The sequence below is a fragment of the Thalassophryne amazonica genome, chromosome 10 (genome assembly GCF_902500255.1).
Source record: "Thalassophryne amazonica chromosome 10, fThaAma1.1, whole genome shotgun sequence".
NCBI lineage: Eukaryota > Metazoa > Chordata > Actinopteri > Batrachoidiformes > Batrachoididae > Thalassophryne > Thalassophryne amazonica.
In genome coordinates this window covers 105392914-105416716 of record NC_047112.1, presented here as the reverse complement: position 1 = coordinate 105416716, position 23803 = coordinate 105392914, and the positions used below count along the sequence as shown (strand labels likewise).

General features: G+C 46.0%; 1 protein-coding gene across 1 annotated transcript in view; it reads right to left on the bottom strand.

Annotated features, from left to right (window-relative positions):
- Nucleotides 1-23377, bottom strand: part of sned1 (sushi, nidogen and EGF-like domains 1) — a 289365-nt gene extending 265988 nt beyond the window's left edge. The window contains exon 1 of the mRNA XM_034179234.1: nt 22769-23377. Within this exon, the coding sequence (XP_034035125.1) occupies nt 22769-22987 (219 nt within the window). The 5' untranslated portion in view covers nt 22988-23377. The remainder of the gene's footprint in view (nt 1-22768) is intronic.
- Nucleotides 23378-23803: the final 426 nt, after the last annotated feature.

The window sequence follows — 23803 nt, the reverse complement described above, 5'->3', positions numbered from 1 at the left end:
CTTGGCGGCTCCAGTACTCCCGGGGTTCGGTGGCAGAGGAAATCGGGTTGGTTCCGGTTCGACTTGGACAGAGGTCTCCTATCGTCGAGCCTGCCCACACGACACCGCTGTAATTGGACTCAATTTCGAGATTGTAGTCTGTTGTGTTTGTTGTGCCTGTTTCACAACAGTAAAAGCAGTGTTATTTGACTCCTCCATTGTCCGTTCATTTGCGCCCCCTGTTGTGGGTCCATGTTCCTACACTTTCACAACAGGATATCTCGGCCAGCGTCATGGATCCCGAGGGGCGTCAACCGGCTGTTGAACGGCCAATGGAAGAACAGGGCGCGCAGGCGTCCGCGGGAGGGGTGATCGGTGAGTTGCAGCGGATCCTCACCGCTTTCACGACTCGGTTAGATTTAATGACCAAGCAGAATGTCCTCCTGAACCGCAGGGTGGAGGCTCTCGCCGCGCAGGTGGAAGCGCGCCCTCCGGGCGCCGCTGCGGCTCTCCCTCCCGTAGACCCTGTGCGTAACATTGACGTTCCACTGGTCGTTCAACGACCCCTCCCACCTTCCCCGGAAGCATACATAAGCCCCCCAGAGCCGTACGGAGGCTGTGTGGAGACGTGCGCGGATTTCCTTATGCAGTGTTCGCTCGTCTTCGCACAGCGTCCAGTTATGTACGCGACTGATGCTAGCAAGGTAGCTTATGTAATAAACCTGCTTCGCGGCGAGGCACGCGCTTGGGCTACAGCGCTCTGGGAGCAAAAGTCACGGCTCCTTCAGACATATGATGGGTTTGTGAGGGAGTTCAGAACCGTGTTCGATCACCCCAATAGAGGAGAAACCGCTTCAACTGTGCTACTGTCGATGAGACAGGGGCGTCGGAGCGCAGCTGCCTATGCAGTCGACTTCCGCATCGCGGCTGCGAGGTCCGGCTGGAATAGCGCTGCCCTCCGCGCCGCCTTTGTAAACGGACTGTCATTGGTTCTTAAGGAGCACCTGGTGGCTAAGGACGAACCGCGGGATTTAGATGGGCTCATCGATCTTGTCATACGGTTAGACAACCGGTTAGAAGAACGTCGGCAGGAACGAGACGAAGGGCGTGGCCGGGCACGCGCCGTCCCTCTCCCTTCCGGTTCCGACCGCGCTCCGCCTTCCCCACGCTCCACGGCCCCTGCGCTCCGTGGGGCCACAGCTCCCCCTGCTGACGAAGCTATGGACACGAGTAGGGCAACGTTTAGGGCACCAGACGCACAGAGGAGACGGGCCCACGGAGCTTGTTTTGTTTGTGGTGCGATAGAGCACCATATGAGAGACTGCCCCGAGCGGTTAAACCCCAACGCCACGCCCCTAGAGACTGGGCTAGGGGTGGGCCGAGACATTCACGTGGGACACACCCACATTGCCACACGACTCCCAGTCACGATCCTTTATGAGGACTCAACCCTGAAGGCCCCAGCACTGGTGGACACGGGCTCTGAGGGGAATCTGTTGGACAGCAGATGGGCCAGGGAGATAGGGCTCCCTCTGGTGCCGCTTACCTCGCCTGTACAGGTTCGGGCACTAGATGGCTCCCTACTCCCTCCGATCACGCATAAGACACCACCTGTAACTCTGGTGGTGTCAGGAAATCACCGGGAGGTGATCGAGTTTTTTGTGACTCAGGCCACCTCCCGTGTGGTTTTAGGATTTCCCTGGATGTTGAAGCACAATCCCCGGATTGATTGGCCGTCCGGGGTAGTGGTTCAGTGGAGCGAGACCTGCCATCGGGTGTGTCTAGGTTCCTCGGTTCCTCCCGGCTCCCGAGCTAAGGAGGAGGTCAGAGTCCCGCCCAATCTGGGGACGGTACCGGTGGAGTACCACGACCTTGTCGACGTGTTCAGCAAGGATCTGGCTCTCACTCTTCCCCCCCACCGTCCGTATGATTGTGCCATTGATTTGGTTCCGGGCAGTGAGTTCCCGTCCAGTAGGCTGTACAACCTCTCACGGCCTGAGCGCGAATCAATGGAGACCTACATCCGGGACTCGTTAGCTGCCGGGTTGATCCAGAATTCCACCTCCCCGATGGGCGCAGGTTTCTTTTTTGTGGGCAAAAAAGATGGCGGACTTCGTCCATGCATTGATTATAGGGGGTTGAACGAGATCACGGTTCGCAACCGATACCCGTTGCCCCTGTTGGATTCAGTGTTCACACCCCTGCATGGAGCCCAGATTTTCACCAAGCTCGATCTTAGAAATGCGTACCACCTGGTTCGGATCCGGAAGGGAGACGAGTGGAAGACGGCATTTAACACCCCCTTAGGTCACTTTGAGTACCTGGTCATGCCGTTCGGTCTCACAAACGCTCCCGCGACTTTCCAAGCGTTGGTTAACGATGTCTTGCGGGATTTCCAGCACCGGTTCGTCTTCGTATATCTAGACGATATACTCATCTTTTCTCCGGACCCTAAGACCCATGTCCAGCATGTACGTCAGGTCCTGCAGCGGTTGTTGGAGAACCGGCTGTTTGTGAAGGGCAAGAAGTGTGAGTTCCACCGCATGTCTTTGTCCTTCTTGGGGTTCATTATCTCCTCCAACTCCGTCGCTCCTGATCCGGCCAAGGTTGCGGCGGTGAGAGACTGGCCCCAACCCACAAGCCGTAGGAAGTTGCAACAGTTCCTAGGCTTTGCTAATTTCTACAGGAGGTTCATTAAGGGCTACAGTCAGGTAGTTAGCCCCCTGACAGCCCTGACCTCACCAAAAGTCCCCTTCACCTGGTCGGATCGTTGCGAGGCCGCGTTCAAGGAGTTGAAACGGCGCTTCTCGTCTGCACCTGCTCTGGTGCAGCCCGATCCTAGTCGCCAGTTAGTGGTTGAAGTGGACGCCTCGGACTCAGGGATAGGAGCCGTGCTGTCCCAGAGCGGGAAGACCGATAAGGTCCTTCACCCGTGTGCCTATTTTTCCCGCAGGTTGACCCCAGCCGAACGGAACTATGACGTCGGCAATCGAGAGCTCCTTGCGGTGAAAGAGGCTCTTCAGGAGTGGAGACATCTGTTGGAGGGAACGTCCGTGCCATTCACGGTTTTCACTGACCACCGGAACCTGGAGTATATCAGGACCACCAAGCGGCTGAATCCCAGGCAAGCCCGCTGGTCACTGTTCTTCGGCCGTTTTGACTTCCGGATCACCTACCGTCCCGGGACCAAAAATCAAAGACCGGATGCCTTGTCCCGGGTACATGAAGATGAGGTCAAAACGGAGTCGTCGGATCCCCCGGATCCCATCATCCCGGAGTCCGCTATCGTAACCGCCCTCACCTGGGACGTGGAGAAGACCGTCCGGGAGGCCCTGACACGAGACCCGGACCCCAGAACCGGACCGAAGAACAAACTCTACGTCCCACCAGAAGCCAGGGCTGCAGTTCTGGACTTCTGTCACGGTTCTAAGCTCTCCTGTCATCCTGGGGTGCGAAGAACCGTGGCAGTCGTCCGGCAGCGCTTCTGGTGGGCATCCCTGGAGGCCGACGTCCGGGGTTACATCCAGGCCTGTACCACCTGCGCCAGGGGCAAGGCCGACCACCGCAAGACATCGGGACTGCTACAGCCGCTGCCCGTGCCTCATCGCCCCTGGTCTCACATCGGCCTGGATTTTGTCACGGGCCTCCCGCCGTCCCAGGGAAACACCGTCATCCTCACGATAGTGGACCGATTCTCCAAGGCGGCCCACTTCGTGGCCCTCCCGAAGCTCCCAACGGCCCAGGAGACAGCGGACCTCCTGGTCCACCACGTCGTCCGGCTGCATGGGATACCATCAGACATCGTCTCCGATCGCGGTCCCCAGTTCTCCTCGCAAGTCTGGAGGAGCTTCTGCCGGGAACTGGGGGCCACGGTCAGTCTCTCGTCCGGGTATCACCCCCAAACCAACGGGCAAGCAGAACGGGCCAATCAAGAGATGGAGCAGACCTTACGTTGTGTGACAGCCGCGCACCCGGCGGCCTGGAGTACTCATCTGGCCTGGATCGAGTACGCCCACAACAGTCAAGTGTCATCAGCCACTGGCCTCTCCCCTTTTGAGGTGAGTTTGGGGTATCAGCCCCCATTGTTTCCGGTGGTTGAGGGAGAGGTCGGTGTGCCCTCGGTCCAGGCTCACCTGCGGAAGTGCCGTCGGGTGTGGCGTGCTGCCCGTTCTGCTTTGTTGAAGGCCCGGATGAGGGCGAAGACCCATGCAGACCGGCGGCGGACCCCGGCCCCAACGTATCGCCCCGGGCAGGAGGTGTGGTTGTCCACAAAGGACATCCCCCGACAAGTGGCCTTGTAGGGGGAGGACCCTACATAGGACCCTACAAAATCCTCAAAGTCATCAATCCCGCCGCAGTGAGGCTTCAGCTTCCGGCCTCACTGCGGATCCATCCCGTGTTCCACGTCTCAAAGCTCAAACCATATCACACCTCGCCCCTCTGTACTCCCGGTCCGGCACCACCTCCTGCCCGGATCATCGATGGCGAGCCGGCTTGGACAGTGCGTCGGCTTTTGGATGTCCGACGGATGGGCCGGGGTTTTCAATACCTGGTGGACTGGGAGGGGTACGGCCCCGAAGAACGCTCCTGGGTAAAGAAGAGCTTCATCCTGGACCCGGCCCTCCTGGCCGACTTTTACCGCCGCCACCCGGACAAGCCCGGTCGGGCACCAGGAGGCGCCCGTTGAGGGGGGGGTCCTGTTGTGTGGGCCGCTGAAGAGGAGGTACTGCTGGCCCACCACCACCAGAGGGCACCCTGCCTGGAGTGCGGGCTCCAGGCACCAGAGGGCGCTGCCGCCTGACAGGAGCAGCCAAGGTGACAGCTGTCACCTATCAACTGAGACAGCTGTCATCCATCAGCGGAGGGGTATATCAGCTGGATGGCATCTCCACCTCATTGCCGAGATATCGCTCAATCAAAGAGGTAACGAACTCAGCCAGTTGTTTCATTCAGAGACGTAACACTTTGTTGCTTGTGCTTAGGACACTGAAGACCATATTGGACGTGTTTGGATAAGTACACATATTCCTACACTTCAGTGTTGTTTTGTGATTAGAGGTGGAGGTGGTGTTTCCACCTTACGTGTTGCTGGGTGCAGCCGCGCCCACACCTGACTGTTTCTGTTCCTTGCCAGCAGTACCGGATCCCACGAGCGGAGGCAGTGGCCACCTGGGAGTTCGGGACTTGGCGGCTCCAGTATTCCCGGGGTTCGGTGGCAGAGGAAATCGGGTTGGTTCCGGTTCGACTTGGACAGAGGTCTCCTATCGTCGAGCCTGCCCACACGACACCGCTGTAATTGGACTCAATTTCGAGATTGTAGTCTGTTGTGTTTGTTGTGCCTGTTTCACAACAGTAAAAGCAGTGTTATTTGACTCCTCCATTGTCCGTTTATTTGCGCCCCCTGTTGTGGGTCCGTGTTCCTACACTTTCACAACAGTAACAATTAGCTCCTTGGTTACTGCCTTGAATTCTATGCTTGTCACACTTTTAGTTATGACTGTTTAACCTATGCTTTGTCACAAAATAGAATTGTAGCAAACAGCAAATGTTCATCTTTGAAACTACCTACAGTTATCAAAATTGTGTTGGCTAATTACAGGACGTAACGTTAACCCAAATTATGGATACAAATAACAACTGACATTGTAACAGTTTTGTTGCAAACATGAGCCATTCTTCCATTGAAGCATGTGTTAATTTTACACTCATTACGACTTTAATATTTGAGATTTCGCCATTAAAATATCCACCCAAAAATAACAGAAAATTATGTTTGCACTAGATAACAAATTATTTTATTTACCTGCAACTCAGCTTCAACCAATTTAGCTCACATCATAAATAATTTAAAATGATTATTATTAGTAAAGTGCATCCCTCTAACAAAGTCCAGTTTATGCCATTTAGCAGTGTGTAAAATAAGAAATTTAAAAAGCCTGACAATTTCTCTGATCCTTTTGAGTACAATCTTATGGTGAAATTAGATGTAGTGTTTGTTAAGACCAAATTATTATTGTATAAGCATACCAACTTAGCAAGCATCATAGCAACAAGGCTAAGAAACATGTTACACCACCAATTAGCATTAGCCCTTCATTCATAACATGGATACCAAAATCTTAGAGAGAGAAGATGGTTGCATACCTTTATCCTTTGCTGGTTTCTCCTTTTCTTCTTTTATTTTTTTTTCAAAATTGGGCACCTGATGGCTTTGGCCGTTTTCTACCCACCTGCCTCACTCACGACCAGAAGCCAAGACTAAATCAATTCACCTGGGTGACCACATAATTGTTTTGTATTATCTATTTTTATTACCCATTTCACACAATTCATAAAAACGTGCAGAAATTATAGGTCTGTATTTATAAGATTATGAATGAGAGTCTTCCTACTGAAGAAGGAGTCCTTCTGGGATATGTTATCTCTGAGGACTCCGGAGGCAGATGCAAGGTAACAACAGGCCTGAAGGGCGGCAGCCTCTGCTGTGGGGAAGGCAAAGCAGCGGGTGTGGGAGGAGTTTGGAGCAACCATGGAGAAGGACTTTCGGTTGGCACCAAGGAGCTTCTGGCGGACCGTGAGACACCTCAGGAGGGGAAAATGAGGAACTATCCAAGCTGTCTACAGTAAGGATGGGATTCTGTTTACCTCAACTGAGGATGTAATCTGCTGCTGGAAGGAACACTTTGAGGAACTCCTGCATCAGACTGGAGCAGCCTCTAGAGTAGGGGCAGAGCTGGAAGCTGATGGAAGATTATCATCAATTTCCCTGGTGGAAGTCACTGAGGCAGTCAAACAACTCCACAGTGGCAAGGCTGCAGAGGTAGATGAGATCCATCCAGAAATGCTGAAGGCTCTAGGTGTGGAGGGACTGTCTTGGATGAGGCGTCTCTTCAACATTGCGTTGAGGTCTGGGACAGTGTCTAAGAAGTGGCAAACTGGGCTAACGGTCCCTATATTTAAAAAAAGGGGACCAGAGCGTGTGTGCCAAATACAGGGGCATCACACTATGCAGCCTCCCTGGTAAAGTCTACTCCAGGGTGCTGGAAAGGAGGGTTCAGCCGATAGTCAAACCTCTGACTAAAGAGGAACAATGGGGGTTCCATCCTGGTTGTGGAACAACCAATCAGCTCTTCACTCTCACAAGGATCCTCGAGAGTGCCTGGGAGTATGTCCATCCAGTCTACATTGTTTTCTGGACTTAGAGAAGGCGTATGATCGAGTACTCCGGGAGATACTGTGGGAGGTGCTGCGGAGGTATGGAGTGAGGGGTGCCTTTTCAGGTGCCTTTTCAATCTCTGTACTCAAATAGTGAGGTCTGTGTTCGGGTGCTCGGTAGTAAGTCAGACTCATTTCCGGTGGGGTTTGGCCTCCGCCAGGGCTGCAACTTGTCACCAATTCTGTTTGTGATATTCATGAACAGGATATCAAGGCTTAGTCAGAGAGGGGAGGGTTTCCTGTTTGGTGGGCTCAGGATCTCATTGCTGCTTTTTGTAGATAATGCGGTCCTGTTGGCTTTATTGGCTTGTGACTTCCAACACTCATTGGATCAGTTTGCAGCCAAGTGCGAAGCGGCTGGGATGAGGATCCCCACCTCTACATCTGAGACCATGGTTCTCAGCAGGAAACCGATGGTTTGCCTACTCCGGGTAGGGAATGCAGTCTTGCCTCAAGTGAAGGAGTTTAAGTACCTCGGGGTCTTATTCACAGATGAGGGGATAATGGAGCGTGAGACTGGCCGGAAAATCGGCGCAGCAAGGGCGGTTCATACTCTCACCTATGGTCATGAGGGTTGGGTCATCACTGAAAGAACTACAGTTGTATGTAAAAGTTTGGGTACCCCTGATGATTTCCATGATTTTCCATTATAAATCATTGGTTGTTTGGATCAGCAATTTCAGTTAAATATATCATATACCCAGTGGTGGGCACCGCTAACCAAAAAGTTAGCTTTGATAAACATTAATCCGATAACTGAAAAGTTATCTTTTATGACACTAAACGGATAAAATGCTAAAAAAAATATCTTTATTACAGATAACCAATAACTACAGTAGTGTTCAGAATAATAGTAGTGCTATGTGACTAAAAAGATTAATCCAGGTTCTGAGTATATTTCTTATTGTTACATGGGAAACAAGGTACCAGTAGATTCAGTAGATTCTCACAAATCCAACAAGACCAAGCATTCATGATATGCACACTCTTAAGGCTATGAAATTGGGCTATTAGTAAAAAAAAGTAGAAAAGGGGGTGTTCACAATAATAGTAGTGTGGCATTCAGTCAGTGAGTTCATCAATTTTGTGGAAAAAACAGGTGTGAATCAGGTGTCCCCTATTTAAGGATGAAGCCAGCACCTGTAGAACATGCTTTTCTCTTTGAAAGCCTGAGGAAAATGGGACGTTCAAGACACTGTTCAGAAGAACAGCGTAGTTTGATTAAAAAGTTGATTGGAGAGGGGGAAACTTATATGCAGGTGCAAAAAATTATAGGCTGTTCATCTACAATGATCTCCAATGCTTTAAAATGGACAAAAAAAAAAACAGATGCGTGGAAGAAAATGGAAAACAACCATCAAAATGGATAGAAGAATAACCAGAATGGCAAAAGCTCACCCATTGATCAGCTCCAGGACGATCAAAGACAGTCTGGAGTTACCTGTATGTGCTGTGACAGTTAGAAGATGCCTGTGTGAAGCTAATTTATTTGCAAGAATCCCCTGCAAAGTCCCTCTGTTAAATAAAAGACATGTGCAGAAGAGGTTACAATTTGCCAAAGAACACACCAACTGGCCTAAAGAGAAATGGAGGAATATTTTGTGGACTGATAAGAGTAAAACTGTTCTTTTTGGGTCCAAGGGACGCAGACAGTTTGTGAGACGACCCCCAAACTCTGAATTCAAGCCACAGTTCACAGTGAAGACAGTGAAGCATCGTGGTGCAAGAATCATGATATGGGCATGTTTCTCCTACTATGGTGTTGGGCCTATATACAACCCCTGGCAATAATTATTGAATCACCAGCCTTGGAGGATGTTTTCTCAGTTGTTTAATTTTGTAGAAAAAAGCAGATCACAGACATGACACAAAACTAAAGTCATTTCAAATGGCAACTTTCTGGCTTTAAGAAACACTAAGAAATCAAGAAAAAAAAATTGTGGCAGTCAGTAACGGTTACTTTTTTAGACCAAGCAGAGGTAAAAAATATGTTCTCACTCAATTCTGAGGAATAAATTATGGAATCACCCTGTAAATTTTCATCCCCAAAACTAACACCTGCATCAAATCAGATCTGCTCATTAGTCTGCATCTAAAAAGGAGTGATCACACCTTGGAGAGCTGTTGCACCAAGTGGACTGACATGAATCATGGCTCCAACACAAGAGATGTCAATTGAAACAAAGGAGAGGATTATCAAACTCTTAAAAGAGGGTAAATCATCACGCAATGTTGCAAAAGATGTTGGTTGTTCACAGTCAGCTGTGTCTAAACTCTGGACCAAATACAAACAACATGGGAAGGTTGTTAAAGGCAAACATACTGGTAGACCAAGGAAGACATCAAAGCGTCAAGACAGAAAACTTAAAGCAATATGTCTCAAAAATCGAAAATGCACAACAAAACAAATGAGGAATGAATGGGAGGAAACTGGAGTCAACGTCTGTGACCGAACTGTAAGAAACCGCCTAAAGGAAATGGGATTTACATACAGAAAAGCTAAACGAAAGCCATTATTAACACCTAAACAGAAAAAAACAAGGTTACAATGGGCTAAGGAAAAGCAATCGTGGACTGTGGATGACTGGATGAAAGTCATATTCAGTGATGAATCTCGAATCAGCATTGGGCAAGGTGATGATGCTGGAACTTTTGTTTGGTGCCGTTCCAATGAGATTTATAAAGATGATTGCCTGAAGAGAACATGTAAATTTCCACTGTCATTGATGATATGGGGCTGCATGTCAGGTAAAGGCACTGGGGAGATGGCTGTCATTACATCATCAATAAATGCACAAGTTTACGTTGACATTTTGGACACTTTTCTTATCCCATCAATTGAAGGGATGTTTGGGGATGATGAAATCATTTTTCAAGATGATAATGCATCTTGCCATAGAGCAAAAACTGTGAAAACATTCCTTGCAAAATGACACATAGGGTCAATGTCATGGCCTGCAAATAGTCCGGATCTTAATCCAATTGAAAATCTTTGGTGGAAGTTGAAGAAAATGGTCCATGACAAGGCTCCAACCTGCAAAGCTGATCTGGCAACAGCAATCAGAGAAAGTTGGAGCCAGATTGATGAAGAGTACTGTTTGACACTCATTAAGTCCATGCCTCAGAGACTGCAAGCTGTTATAAAAGCCAGAGGTGGTGCAACAAAATACTACTGATGTGTTGGAGCGTTCTTTTGTTTTTCATGATTCCATAATTTTTTCCTCAGAATTGAGTGAGTCCATATTTTTTTCCCTCTGCTTGGTCTAAAAAAGTAACCGTTACTGACTGCCACAATTTTTTTTTTCTTGATTTCTTATAGTGTTTCTTAAAGCCAGAAAGTTGCCATTTGAAATGTCTTTAGTTTTATGTCTGTGATCTGCTTTTTTTCTACAAAATTAAACAACTGAATGAACATCCTCCGAGGCCGGTGATTCCATAATTTTTGCCAGGGGTTGTATTGCATAGCAGGTATCATGGATCAGTTTGGATATGTCAAAATACTTGAAGAGGTCATGTTGCCTTATGCTGAAGAGGACATGCCCTTGAAATGGGTGTTTCAACAAGACAATAACCCCAAGCACACTAGTAAACAAACAAAATCTTGGTTCCAAACCAACAAAATTAATGCCTCGCAGATGTGAAGAAATCATGAAAAACTATGGTTATACAACAAAATACTAGTTTAGTGATTCACAGGATTGCTAAAAAAGTAGTTTGAACATAATAGTTTTGAGTGTGTAGCGTCAACAGCAGATGCTACTATTATTGTGAACACCCCCTTTTCTACTTTTTTTTTTTACTAATAGCCCAATTTCATAGCCTTAGGAGTGTGCATATCATGAATGCTTGGTCTTGTTGGATTTGTGAGAATCTACTGAATCTACTGGTACCTTGTTTCCCATGTAACAATAAGAAATACTTGTGTACTCAAAACCTGGATTAATCTTTTTAGTCACACAGCACTACTATTATTCTGAACACTACTGTATTAGTATTGATTTGGATGCGGTCACATCAGATTACACTGTCGACTTCTGATAAACCAGTTTCACTTTCACTTTTCGCTGCTGGGTAAATTCAAGGATCACAAACACATAAGAACCCATGAAAAATGAATGAATAAAAAAATAAAACCTGAAACACTGTCATAATCTTTCAAAAGCAGTAAAACACAGTATTAGAAGTCATGTGATGGTCTTGTGGTTAAGGCGTTGGGCTTGAGACTAGAAGATCCTCAGTTCAAATCCCAGCCTGACTGGAAAATCACTAAAGCCCCGGTCACAACCCACCGTGTTTTTTTTTCTGCGGATGCCACGGCCACTACGTTTATTTGAAAACATACGGAGGCAGTAGCAAGAGGAGGGAGGGAGTATGTTCAACGCACGTCTCTAGGAGTGTAACGATAAAGAGAGATGACAGTAATGCAGTGTATGTGTGTGTGTGTGTGTTGGGGGGGGGGGGGGGGGTGTCGCTTTTCTTTTTTTATGAGCGGGACCGGAGCGGCAGGTGTTTTTCGGCATCGGCGATGCATGAGTATGTCCAGCCTGCAGCGGTCAGTTGTACGAGTGTTTACTTGCCTCGAAAAGTTACAGCTAGTTAACAGACTGAAGCTGTGGAGTGTGTGTTGCTGACATTTGGAAATAAAGTCCAAGTTAAAGTGAGAAGCTGCGTTGTACATGCAAGTCTGTCGGCCTCCAAATCCGTACTGCCTACGTACTGATTTGGTTAATTCAATAGTAATTGAATGAAAATGTGCTGCTTTGAATCCGTACTGAGGCAGTACTCACAACGTGCGTCATCTGTACTGCTGGTGAATCCGCAGCCTGACCGCAGCGAAAATTCTGCATGCACTAAAACCTCTACGGCATGTCTGCGTGCTCCTAAATTCGTACTGAGGCAGTACTTACGAAGTACGGATCTCCAAATTTAGCCCACGTTTTTGCAAGTAGACTGCACGCATGTGCAAGTACGGTGGGTCGTGACCACGGCTTTAGGGCACTTGGGCAAGGTCTTTAATTGCTCCCGGTGTGTAGTGAGTACCTTGTATGGCAGCACCCTCACATCGGGGTGAATGTGAGGCATTATTTGTAAAGTGCTTTGAGCGTCTGATGCAGATGGAAAAGCGCTATATAAATGCAGCTCATTTATTTACAGTGGGGTAAAAAAGTATTTAGTCAGTCCCTGATTGTGCAAGTTATCCTACTTAGAAAGATGAGAGAGGTCTGTAATTTTCAACATACACTTTAACTGTGAGAGACAAAATGAAAAAAAAAAAAAAAAATCCAGGATATTACACTGTAAGATTTTTAAAGAATTTATTTGTAAATTATGGTGGAAAATAAGTATTCGGTCAATAACAAAAGTTCAACTCAATACTTTGCAACATAAACTTTGTTGGCAATGACAGAGGTCAAACATTTCCTGTAAGTCTTCACTAGGTTTGCACACACTGTAGCTGGTATTTTGGCCCATTCCTCCATGCAGATCTCCTCTAGAGCAGTGATGTTTTGGGGCTGTCGCTGGGCAACACGGACTTTCAACTCCCTCCACAAATTTTCTATGGGGTTGAGGTCTGGAGACTGGCAAGGCCACTCCAGACCTATTTTGTTTTCAGCTGACCACATGATATTCTTCTAATCCTCTTCTGGATCATCTGGCAAACTTCAGACGGGCCTGGGCATGTACTGGCTTAAGCAGGGGCACACGCCTGGCACTGCAAGATTTGAGTCCCTCTCTGCGTAGTGTGTTGCCTTTGTTACTGTGGTCCCAGCTCTCTGCAGGTCATTCATCAGGTCCCTCCATGTAGTTCTGGTCTTTTTGTTCACCGTTCTCATGATCATTTTGACCCCACGGGATGATGTCTTGCGTAGAGCCCCAGATCAAGGGAGATTATCAATGGTCTTGTATGTCTTTCATTTTCTTCCAATTGCTCCCACAGTTGATTTATTCACATCACCCTGCTTGACTCTTGTAGATTCACTCTTCCCAGACTGCTGCAGGTCTACAATTTTCTTTCTGGTGTCCTTCGACAGCTCTTTGGTCTTGGCCGTGGTTGAGTTTGGAGTCTGACTGTTTGAGGCTGTGGATAAGTGTCTTTTATACAGATAACAAGTTCAAACAGGTGCCATTAATACAGGTAACAGGTGGAGGACAGAAGAGCTTCTTAATGAAGAAGTTACAGGTCTGTGAGAGCCAGAAATCTTGCTTGTTTGTGGGTGAACAAATACTTATTTTCCACCATAATTTACAAATAAATTCTTTCAAAATCCTACAATTTGATTTCCTGGATTTTTTTTCTCATTTTGTCTCTCATAGTTGAAGTGTACCTGTGTTGAAAATTACAGACTTCTCTCATCTTTCTAAGTCAGAGAACTTGCGCAATCATGGATGGACTAAATACTTTTTTACTCCACTGTACCATTTATTTGCAGAAATAACAGCCTCTAAACTCTTCCTATAGCTTCCAAGGAGAGTCTGGATTCTGATTGAAGGTATTTTGGGCCATTCATGTTTACAAAACATCTCAGGTTTGTTGGTTTCCAAGCATGGACAGTCCTCTTAAAATCACACCACAGATTTTCAATAAAATTTAGGTCTGGGGACTGAGATGGCCATTTCAGAACGTTGTACTTGTTCCTCTGCATGAATGCCTTAGTAAATTTTGAGCAGTGTTTAGGATCGTTGTCTTGTTGAAAGATCCAGCCCCGGCGCTATTTCAACTTTGTCACTGATTCATGAATATTGTTCTCAGGAATCTGCTGATATTGACTGGAATCCATGTGACCCTCAACTTTAACAAGATTCCCAGTACCTGCACTAGCCACACAGCCACACAGCATGATGGAACCACCTCTAAATTTTACTGTAGGTAGCAAGTGTTTTTCTTGGAATGCTGTGGTCTTTTTCAGCCATGCATACCGCCCCTTGTTATGTCCAAATAACTCAGTTTTAGTTTCATCACTCCACAGCACCTTATTCCAAAATGAAGCTGGCTTGTCCAAATGTGCTTTAGCATACCTCAAGTGACTCTGTTTGTGGCGTGTATGCAGAAAAAGGCTTCCTCTGCATTACAGCATCATACAGCATCTCTTTGTGCAAAGTGCGCTGTATAGGTGGTCAATGAGCTTACCAAACCAATTTTGTGTTCCAATAATTCATGCTAAATGTATCCAAATCAATAAAATGACAAGGGTTCCCAAATTTATGCACCTGCCTAATTTTGTTTAGATAATTATTGCACACTTTCTGTAAATACTAGAAACATTTCACTTCTCAAATATCAGTGTGTTTGTCTGCTATATGATATAACTGAAATTTCTGATCCAGACAACCAATGATTTATAAAGGAAAATCAGGAAAATTATCAGGGGTGCCCAAACCTTTGCATACAATTGTAGATCATGGGTACAAATGGCTGAAATGGGCTTCCTTAGGAGGGTGGCTGCTGTCTCCCTTAGAGATAGGGTGAGAAGTTCGGTCATCCGTGGGGAGCTCGGAGTAAAGCTGCTGATGTTTCGCATTGAAAGCAGCCAGCTGAGGTGGATTTGGGCATCTGATAAGGATGCCTCCTGGGCGCCTCCCTAGGGAGGTGTTCCAGGCATATCAATCTGGGTGGAGAACCCGGGGAAAACCTTGGAGTAGGTGCAGAGATTATATCTCCACACTGGTTATATCTCCACACTGGCCTGGGAACACCTCAGGAACCACCTCCCCAGTCGGAGGTGGTCAGTGTGGCCCAGGAAAGAGAAATCTGGGGTCCGCTGCTGCCCCTGCGCCCCGATCCCAGATAAGCAGTTGAAGATGAGTGAGTGAATGAGATGTGCGTTATTTGGAAGAAAGTTGAGGTGTAACCAACTTTAGCCCACTAAGTTACTTTAGCCCCCCCCATCCCTTCCATTACAGAAACCTAGAAGTGAACTGTCCCCCGGGTGCCCCTCCCCTTTCTCACACTGCTTCTCATCAAGCAATGGTGTCTGTGCAGCTGCAGGGGGTGCCAATTGGCCAATTCCACACACAGTGACAAGTAAACCGCTTTGCGGTGCAGATGATTTTTTTTAAAGTACTCGTGCCCACTGTACCACAGCTGCCGTCCTCCATAAATGCCGCCTCGGGGGACTCCCCGGTTTGCCCATACCCAAAACGGCTACTGCTGTCGGGTGCTCTCGCTTCCTCTCACTTTCAAAGACATGCAGGTTAGATGAAACAATGACTCTAAATTGATTGCAAGTGTGAGTGAAAGTGTGGATGTGTTTCTTTATCTGAATGTGGTTCTGTGATAGACTGGTGGCCTGTTCAGCATGCACCCTGCCTCTCAGCCGATGACAGCTGGGATAGGCTCCAGCACCCCATGACCCTTAATGGAATAAATGGATATAGTAAATGAATGAATGAATGAATGAACTGCATATGATACTTTAGAAGGAAAAAAGGAAAAAAAGAATTGAATAGTGCCTTTTTGGATGACCTATTCTGATAAATACTAAATGATGTGATACTACGAGAATACTAGATCTACTAAAAGCGGAAAATTCTTTCGCAGAACCAAAACCAGTCTATATGTGTTTTGGGGCTTGTAAAAGGCATGACTAGGTCCCCAGAGGTGTCTTGTTGAGGTGTTGTGGGACTATGGGGTACCAGGACTGCTGCAGCACATGATCCGGTCTCCATATGAATAAAGTAGTAGCTGTGTCCCCATCAGACCTGTTCCCATTGAGTGTTGGACTCTGTCAGGACTGCCCCTCAATCACTAGTCCAGTTTGTGATTTTCATGGACAGGATTTCAAGGTGCAGTCAGGGATTGGAGAGTATCCAAGTTGATGACCTTAAAGCTTTATGTCTGCTTTTTGTGGATAATGTGGTCATTTTGACTTCATCAGACAGTGACCTCAAATGTGCACTGGGAACATTTAAGGCTGAATGTGACTGGGATGAGGATCAGCACCTCATGTTCATGGGTGGGGGTAGGATGGAGTGCAAGATGGACAGACAGATCTGCCAAGTTTCTTTTTCATTTTAACAGCTTAACTGACACATATTTAAAGTTACATATACATTTGCACTCGGCATGTGGAGATTAATCGATACGAATTGGTATCTAGATACAAACGTGCGCAATGCGAGTGCATCAATTCATTCAGTGTGCATTGAGTCAATTGACGGGCTGAATCATGTTGCATCGCTAGCTGTCTGCTTGCATTGATTTTTTTTCCAAAGCACATTGAATGCACCACGGATGGTTTGGGACACCAGAGCGGCCATTGTTTTTGAGGGTGTTTATCGAGAAAGTGATTATTTCTCTATGTTGATTGCAGACTGCAGTGGGTCTGCTTGAAGCTTGAAGCCTGAAGCAACAAAGCAGCGTTTCGACCAGCTGTTCACTGGTTCTCTGCTTCACTGGTTTTCAGAAGCGGCAAGTCCACTGGCGTGAGCACAAGCCTGTACATAAACTGAAGTTGTCCATCAAGTAAAGGAAATAATAATGATAATATCCTCTGTTTTGTGGGACTAAGTGCACAGCTCCAAAGAGCCGCAGAGATTTCGGTCGGAATTAATAACTTCAGAGCGAAGCGCCGTTTAAAATCACCACTTTCCAAACATTATAATACAAACAATAGAACTATACCCAACCAAATCCGGGGTTTTTATTCCAAAAATGAGACATCCTCCATTTTTTATTAATTACATCCTGGCGTGCAGCGCAACCGGCTGAAGAGCTCAGCTCAGAGACTATGGATTTACATTTGTGACAGTAATATCTGAAAGGAAATGCTTTTGACAAAAACTACAGATTTTATTTATTTCTATTCATGTCCAGAGATCAAGGATCCAGTAGCCATGTACACATTTTATTGATTTTTATTTATGTCCAGAGATCCAGTGACCAATTTCATATTTATTTACTTTAAGACTCAATAAAATGTTGTTGACATAGAAAACCTGTAAAGCCCCCTTTTAGTACACAGAAAATTCACAGGAGGCAATGATAAGGGAATCGATGAAGAATTGGATCGATAAGCGGAATTGATAATGACATCGATATTGCTAAAATCTTTTCGATACCTATCATTAATCGCATTGCATGAAAATTGCATCGTATCGCATTGTGAGCAACTGAATCGCCATCAAATACATACCTAATCACATCGAATTGGGAACAGGGGTGAATCGCATCGCATCGTATCACACAGAATCATCAGTATCATCATGTAAGTCTAGTATCCCTGGTAGTGTATCGAAGGGTGTATCAAATCATTGTCAGTGATGAGATTCACATGCCTAATTTGCACTGTTTATTTTGTTTATGCGCTTTTTTATTTGGGTGAATTAGTCATTTTGCAGCAATACAAAATGGATTAAAGTATATCATATCTGACACACTGGGATAAACAAAATTAAATCTTTAAACAGTGGGTATCAGCCTTGATGCTCACACTCTTCAATTCATCATTTGGTTCTAGTCTATTGTTAGCACTTACTGTATTTTCTGGAGTTTTTTTTTTAACCAGTTTGGGAGGTCCTGCTACTTATACTCGAGTCCAACTTATATACTGAAAAATCACACAATCATTATTGATAGCAATAATTATAATGACAATTTAGCCCTGTGATAGACTGGCTTACTGTCCAAGGTGTACCCTGCCTGTCGCCCTATGACTGCTGGAATAGACTCCAATAGGTGCAACTTATACTCAAGTGTGATTTATACTCCGGTACGACTTGTATTTGGGTGTTTCCTCTTCAAGAGGCATTTAAAATTTTTTTTAAGCAGTGCGACTCATACTCGCAGGGGCGACTCATACTCCAGAAAATACAAAACATATTTTATTTTCAATTCGCTGTTTAGCCGTTGAGAATCTTGCGCCATCTCGTGGTCCGTGACTCACCAGAGAGGTCGGTTTCAGCAGCGCTCCGGTTCAGGGCACAGCGTAAACCAACCTCATGAAGTATGGACAACAAGACAACATTGGGGCACAGCAGAAGTCCATCACAGATGCTACACCTCCTCTAGATAACCCTCTTAACTTGGGAGAACGTGTTATCATCATAATCACCTGTGAACTCCCTAAATCAATGCCATCTACATCCTCGCTTGCCACTGTTTACATGCACTGTGAGACCCCGGAACTCTTCTGGTGCCGTGGTGCATTCTTGGAAGCGCAGGGGGCACCAGGGGGATTAAGGGAAACGTTAAAGCACTGACTGAGTGTTTATTTTACTTTGTTCAATGTTTCTGAAGTAATGTTAATAAACTGTTGAAAAACAATGTTTTTGACATATCTAGGTCTACATAAATACATAGGAGCATGTTGAAAAGAAAAGAAAAAATAATTAGACCATCCCCTTAAGGGATGCGTTCTGTCTCCCACACATTTTCAGTGGTTCTTAAGGCCCCCTGACACTTGCACGACTGTGATACACACACTTGCATGCACTGTGTCGTGCAGGAGAGCAAACTCGTCGTTAACGGGTGTAGACTGAATGTGAGAAGGGCACCGACGCGTGCAATTGCGCAAAGAGAATTTTGAAATGTTGAAAACGTCTTTCACGCATAAATGTCGTGCAACATTCCAAAATCTACTCAACAACACTACATGCAGCTCATTAAGTCGAGTAAACAAGAAGTGAACAGTGCGAGTGATGGTGTCAGCGCACCGCATTACAGCACAGCTCATTTGAACAATTATAACGAGATGTTAAATCTATCACAAACATCGTTTTACAGCTGCACACAAGAAGGAAAGAACATGCAACTGTTTTATCAAGCTATTACAAAATAAACATGACAAATAATGACCTTTTTAGATGGTTCCAAATGCCTTCTCCCGGTCCTACAGTGCGTGCGTGCACGCGCGCGAATAAAGCTGCAATTAGAGCTGTTTTCAACAGCCAACTCGCAGAGAAAATGATTAATCCGCTACAAAATAATTATTTTACAGATGCAGCATCCAGCACACAGTGTGTGGCAGCCAATGGAACAAAGAGTGGCGTCCAGCTGGGAACACAGCGGGTGGGATCGTCACAACGGTGTGCGTGCAAGTGCGTGGATCAAAGTTGTGCAAGTGTCAGGGGGCCTTTACTTGGTGTAGGCTAGAACATTTTGTCTTTATACTTAAAATCAAACTTTGAGTTTCCCGGTGACCCTGTCTGTGTCCTTGTATAAGACCCCACTGTAATGTCTGAGTCCACTCAGCTGTAAATTGGTACTGCCTTACCTGGGGAAATAACTTGTGTCTGGGTATAACCACCGGTACCAATGAGCATCAGGGCCTCTATATACAGGACGTACTTCTTCTTGTCTTCTTTGTGTATGTGACTTGATCATTAGAAATTAATAAGTTTTGTCTTACGACTGTTACTGATGTAGACAAATACAGCTTCTGACTAGAGATCTGCGAACAACTTGACATAATCCCCCCCAACCATTACCAGCACTATCAGCACACTCTGCCATACGAGTTGCTTGCATGTATTACATGTCAGTGGTACTCAATGTTTTGTGGTGAAATACCTGAATTAAACAAAAAAGGTAAGTTCCTTCAGCTTCTTCCTTGTTTCACTCGGAGTCGCCACAGAAAATCCAAGGTGGCTCTCCATGTTGATTTGGCACAAGTTTCACACCGGATGTCCTATCTGACATAACTCCACATTACATGGAGAGAATGGGCAGGGGTGACCTTGAACTGGGAACCTTCCACACTGGAAACAAGTGCACTTAACTGCTTGGAGACAACACCTAACTGTACATGCTGTTTGTCTTGTGGCTGCTCTGGTCAGGGTCACCAAAGATTTACGTCAGATGGCCTTCATAACGTAACTCCAGCTTTTACCCAGAGAAAGACACACAGCCACTGGTCTTCTGAAGAGGTCTCCCATACAAGTACTAACCAGGACCCACTCTGCTTAGCTTCTGAAATCTGACAAGATCAGGCTCATACACAGCAGACTGGCTGCAGCCCTCACTATACATGGAGGACGGCAGCCCTCACTATATATCTCCCAGAATTATTTTCCTTCTTGCAAATCTTCATATGGTCTGAAGTTTCAGTGAAATCCACAAAGCAGTTTAGGAGTTGTGCTTACACCAAAGAGGTTATATATGAGAACTCGGGTCCAGTCTCCCAGTGCTGCCTACTAAACACGAATGTCACTTCATGGACAGCGACATGACACCTCCTATCAAAATACTGACAAAGTGCCCAGATGTTAATGCATTTTCAATGCGGATTCGCGACTGAACACACTCAGAAAAACACTAGCAAAATACGTGCATTGACCTGGATATCGAGCCAGTATAATTAATTAACATTAGATTATGTAAGGAAAGTATTAAACTTACTCTGACACCTACACATTCCCAAATATTAGTGTTGAAAGTTACATGGAATGGATATGTGCAGCTGCTGCTGTGTTCAGCGCAGCGCGGCTCCTAAAACCATTACAACACATTTATATACATCACACTTTTACACAATTATCCTTTATTGACTGAGTTTCATTCATGAAGTCAGTGGTGTGTGTGCACATCTCTGTGTGAGGCTGTGACTGAGTGGCACAGCGCTGGTCATTTTAATCTCTGAGCAGCGGCTCAGTTATTTTAAGATGCAAATTTTTTTTAAAAATGGTGGTGTTATCGAACAATTTTAATCACTAATGACAAGTATTTTAACTAGACATCAGTCTAGCAGGGGAAAATATCAACTAGACATAAGTGAAGAGTTAATGGTCCGTGTACAGAAACGACACAGACATGGCAGGCAACATACACCTGTTTATCGACCAAATGTCACAGACAGTGACAAGAAAAACCAAAACCACTTACTTATGGAAGGAAATGTTGTCTCCCTTCTTTCTCCATTTGTGGCTTTGCTAACATGCCCAGCTTTCCAGTATATTCCACCTGTTTCTTGATGAGACTATTTGAGCATCTATGGGCGCTTCTCACTAAGTTTAATTTAAGTTAAATTAAAATGGCGACCACGCCTCCTTGCTGGGACAAGACTCAGTGTGAATGCAGCCTCTAGTTCTTATTTATAAGCCCTTCGGCTTACACACACACACACTTGCACGCACACACAGGGTTTTTGTGTGGAGAGGGTATAAAAGCATTTATTACTTGGTTTTAATGTGTGTCGTGCACTTTCTGAGGGTGTTATCAGGTTCCCAACCTCTAATGTGGACTTTAGTGGAGTGGTGAAACTGGTTTCAGTTTACACAAATTCTTGTCCTTTTTGAGCCACTGTTTTGTTTGTTAATCACGTAATCTAAAAAAAAATGAATGTCAGTGAATTCTAATCATGCTGCAGGAAGCGAAGTCTTCAACAGGAGCAGCTGTGAGCGTATGAGCTGTTAAACAGAATCAGTTATGATAATAAAGGAAGGCAGCGCCCAAGAAGCATTTAAAATCAGTTTGATTCAACAGCTTCCATGTGGCAGCAGCCCAGAGGCCTGGAACAAACTCCTGGGAGAAGCTATTCATATGAATTTGCCCGTTAGTGCTCACTGAAATATTAGCTTCTCTCAGCAGCCGTGTGGTGGCAGAGATCACCATGTGGCTTGTGTGTTTTACAGCAGATGTTTAATAGATTCAGGTGAAGCATTTAAAATGAGCGTGACTATAATTTCCAGGGCCTGCCATAATCTGTTATGCCATGCATGACTACAGAATTACAGTCCAAAGAGAAGCAGAGTCAACGTCAGGACATCATAAATTGCAACTCGCACATTTCACAATGTGATTTTTTTTAATCCATCCCCTGATCATTTGATGTGAGATATAATCAGGACAACAAAGTAATAACCTGTCTGAGATGCTTAGCGACTGTGAAAGATTACAGAGTTCATAACTTGACCAGAGAACACTCAAAGTGTTATCAGTTATCACCACCACGCCACTGTCTGTCACTGTGAGTGAAGTCAAAAGAGCGCTGAGAATTTCTACACTGGGAGACTGACCTCACTCTCTGGATGCTTAGATTACAGAGATGACCTTTGACCTTGCCCAGTGTTGCCATGGTACCTCAGCCTCCCCTGGCTTGGACAGGGAGCAGGCAGGCGGGGCTCGGTGCATGGACCGGGAAAGCATTCGGATGCATAACCACAACAGGTGGTGTTGATTTAAAGCAGTTCTGCCTTTCCATGTGCTGGAACTGAACCAATACATGACAAAGGCAGATCAAAGTGTGTTTTACTGTGGTGTGCGAAAATGCTTGTCAAGCCATTCAGCTCCTTCCCATGAGCACTGTTTCTCTCTCTCACTCTCTCTGTGCACATATTTTACTCCTCACAGATGCTCCGCAGCAACACTATGAACACAAACTGTCATTTCCTTTCACAGCTCCTTGTGCACTTCTTAGGAGGGAGCGTTTCACTGTTCTGCTAATAGTTTATCACTCACGCTGCCTCAGTATGTGAGAGGTAAAGTGAAGAGTATGTCACAGAGAATTATGACACGTATATGGCTACAAACAAACATAGTGTGCTGAAGGTCACTGAGACTCGTGCTAACTGCCATGTGCGTGCACATCCTTCAGGAAAACAACTCAACTTTCTCAACAGCTGCATGTTTTTTACTCACATAAAGTCCTGTGTGCCTGTCTCCAAAGAAGGGGAACGCAACAGCAATCTGTACGAGTCCAGAGCCCCCGTCGTCCTGAGCGATGGTCTGGCAGTCCCCCTCGTCCTGTCCAAAGGGGTAGAAGTCCTCCAGGGGAACAGTGGGTTCCACCCCAGGCAGCAGCTCCAGGGACAGCAGGGTGCAGACACAGGGCAGCAAGGCTCGCAGCACCAACACCATGGCCTCAGCCACCCGGGATGGACCTGACAGCAGGCACCGCACAGGGGAGGGAGGAGCGCACACCTGAGGCAAAGAAAGCAGAACAAGACAAGACCGTACGTTCCTCCTCTCAACCACAGCAATCTGAATCCTCCTCTGACTGTTCGCTTGCTCTGCCCTCTCTTTCCCTCTCTCTCTCTCTCTCTTTCTCTCTCTCTTTCTCCTTCAGTAATGCACTGGGTTTCTTGTGTGAGACAGGGGAATAGTGGAGATTCCTTGCATTCTGCTTGCTGCTGAATCTGTCTCACTGAAATTAAATTGAAGGAATTTAAGAGGAAGAGCAGTGTGATTCAGCTGAGAGATATATATATACTGTATCTATATATATTAAAACAATCTAAAGATTTTGCCCCTGATGGTCATCTTAGAAAGATCCTCAATAAAAGCTCTATTCTGTGTGCCAAAGGAGTTCTTTCAGTTTTGGCCCCACCTTCCCCACAGGGATTCACTACCTTGCATAATTAGCTGCGTGCAGCCAATAGGTGAAAAGAAACTGGTAACTGGATAACCACTGGGCGGATCTATGATAATCAAAGAGCTGCTTTAAAGAAACTCTGACATGATTTTCCTCATTCCACAGCACTCCTACTGAGCATATTTACAGAGGCGTAATCAGACGACATGCATGTGCACTGCTGACGAAATCCAAGTGTAAGTAAGCTGGGATGCTTGTTTTTAACACCCTTGAACAATGTAGGTGCACATGTGGATGAAACCGCAAGTGTTGGTGGTTTGGAATCAGCAAAGGGAAGACCACACATTATCTCAGGACTCAAA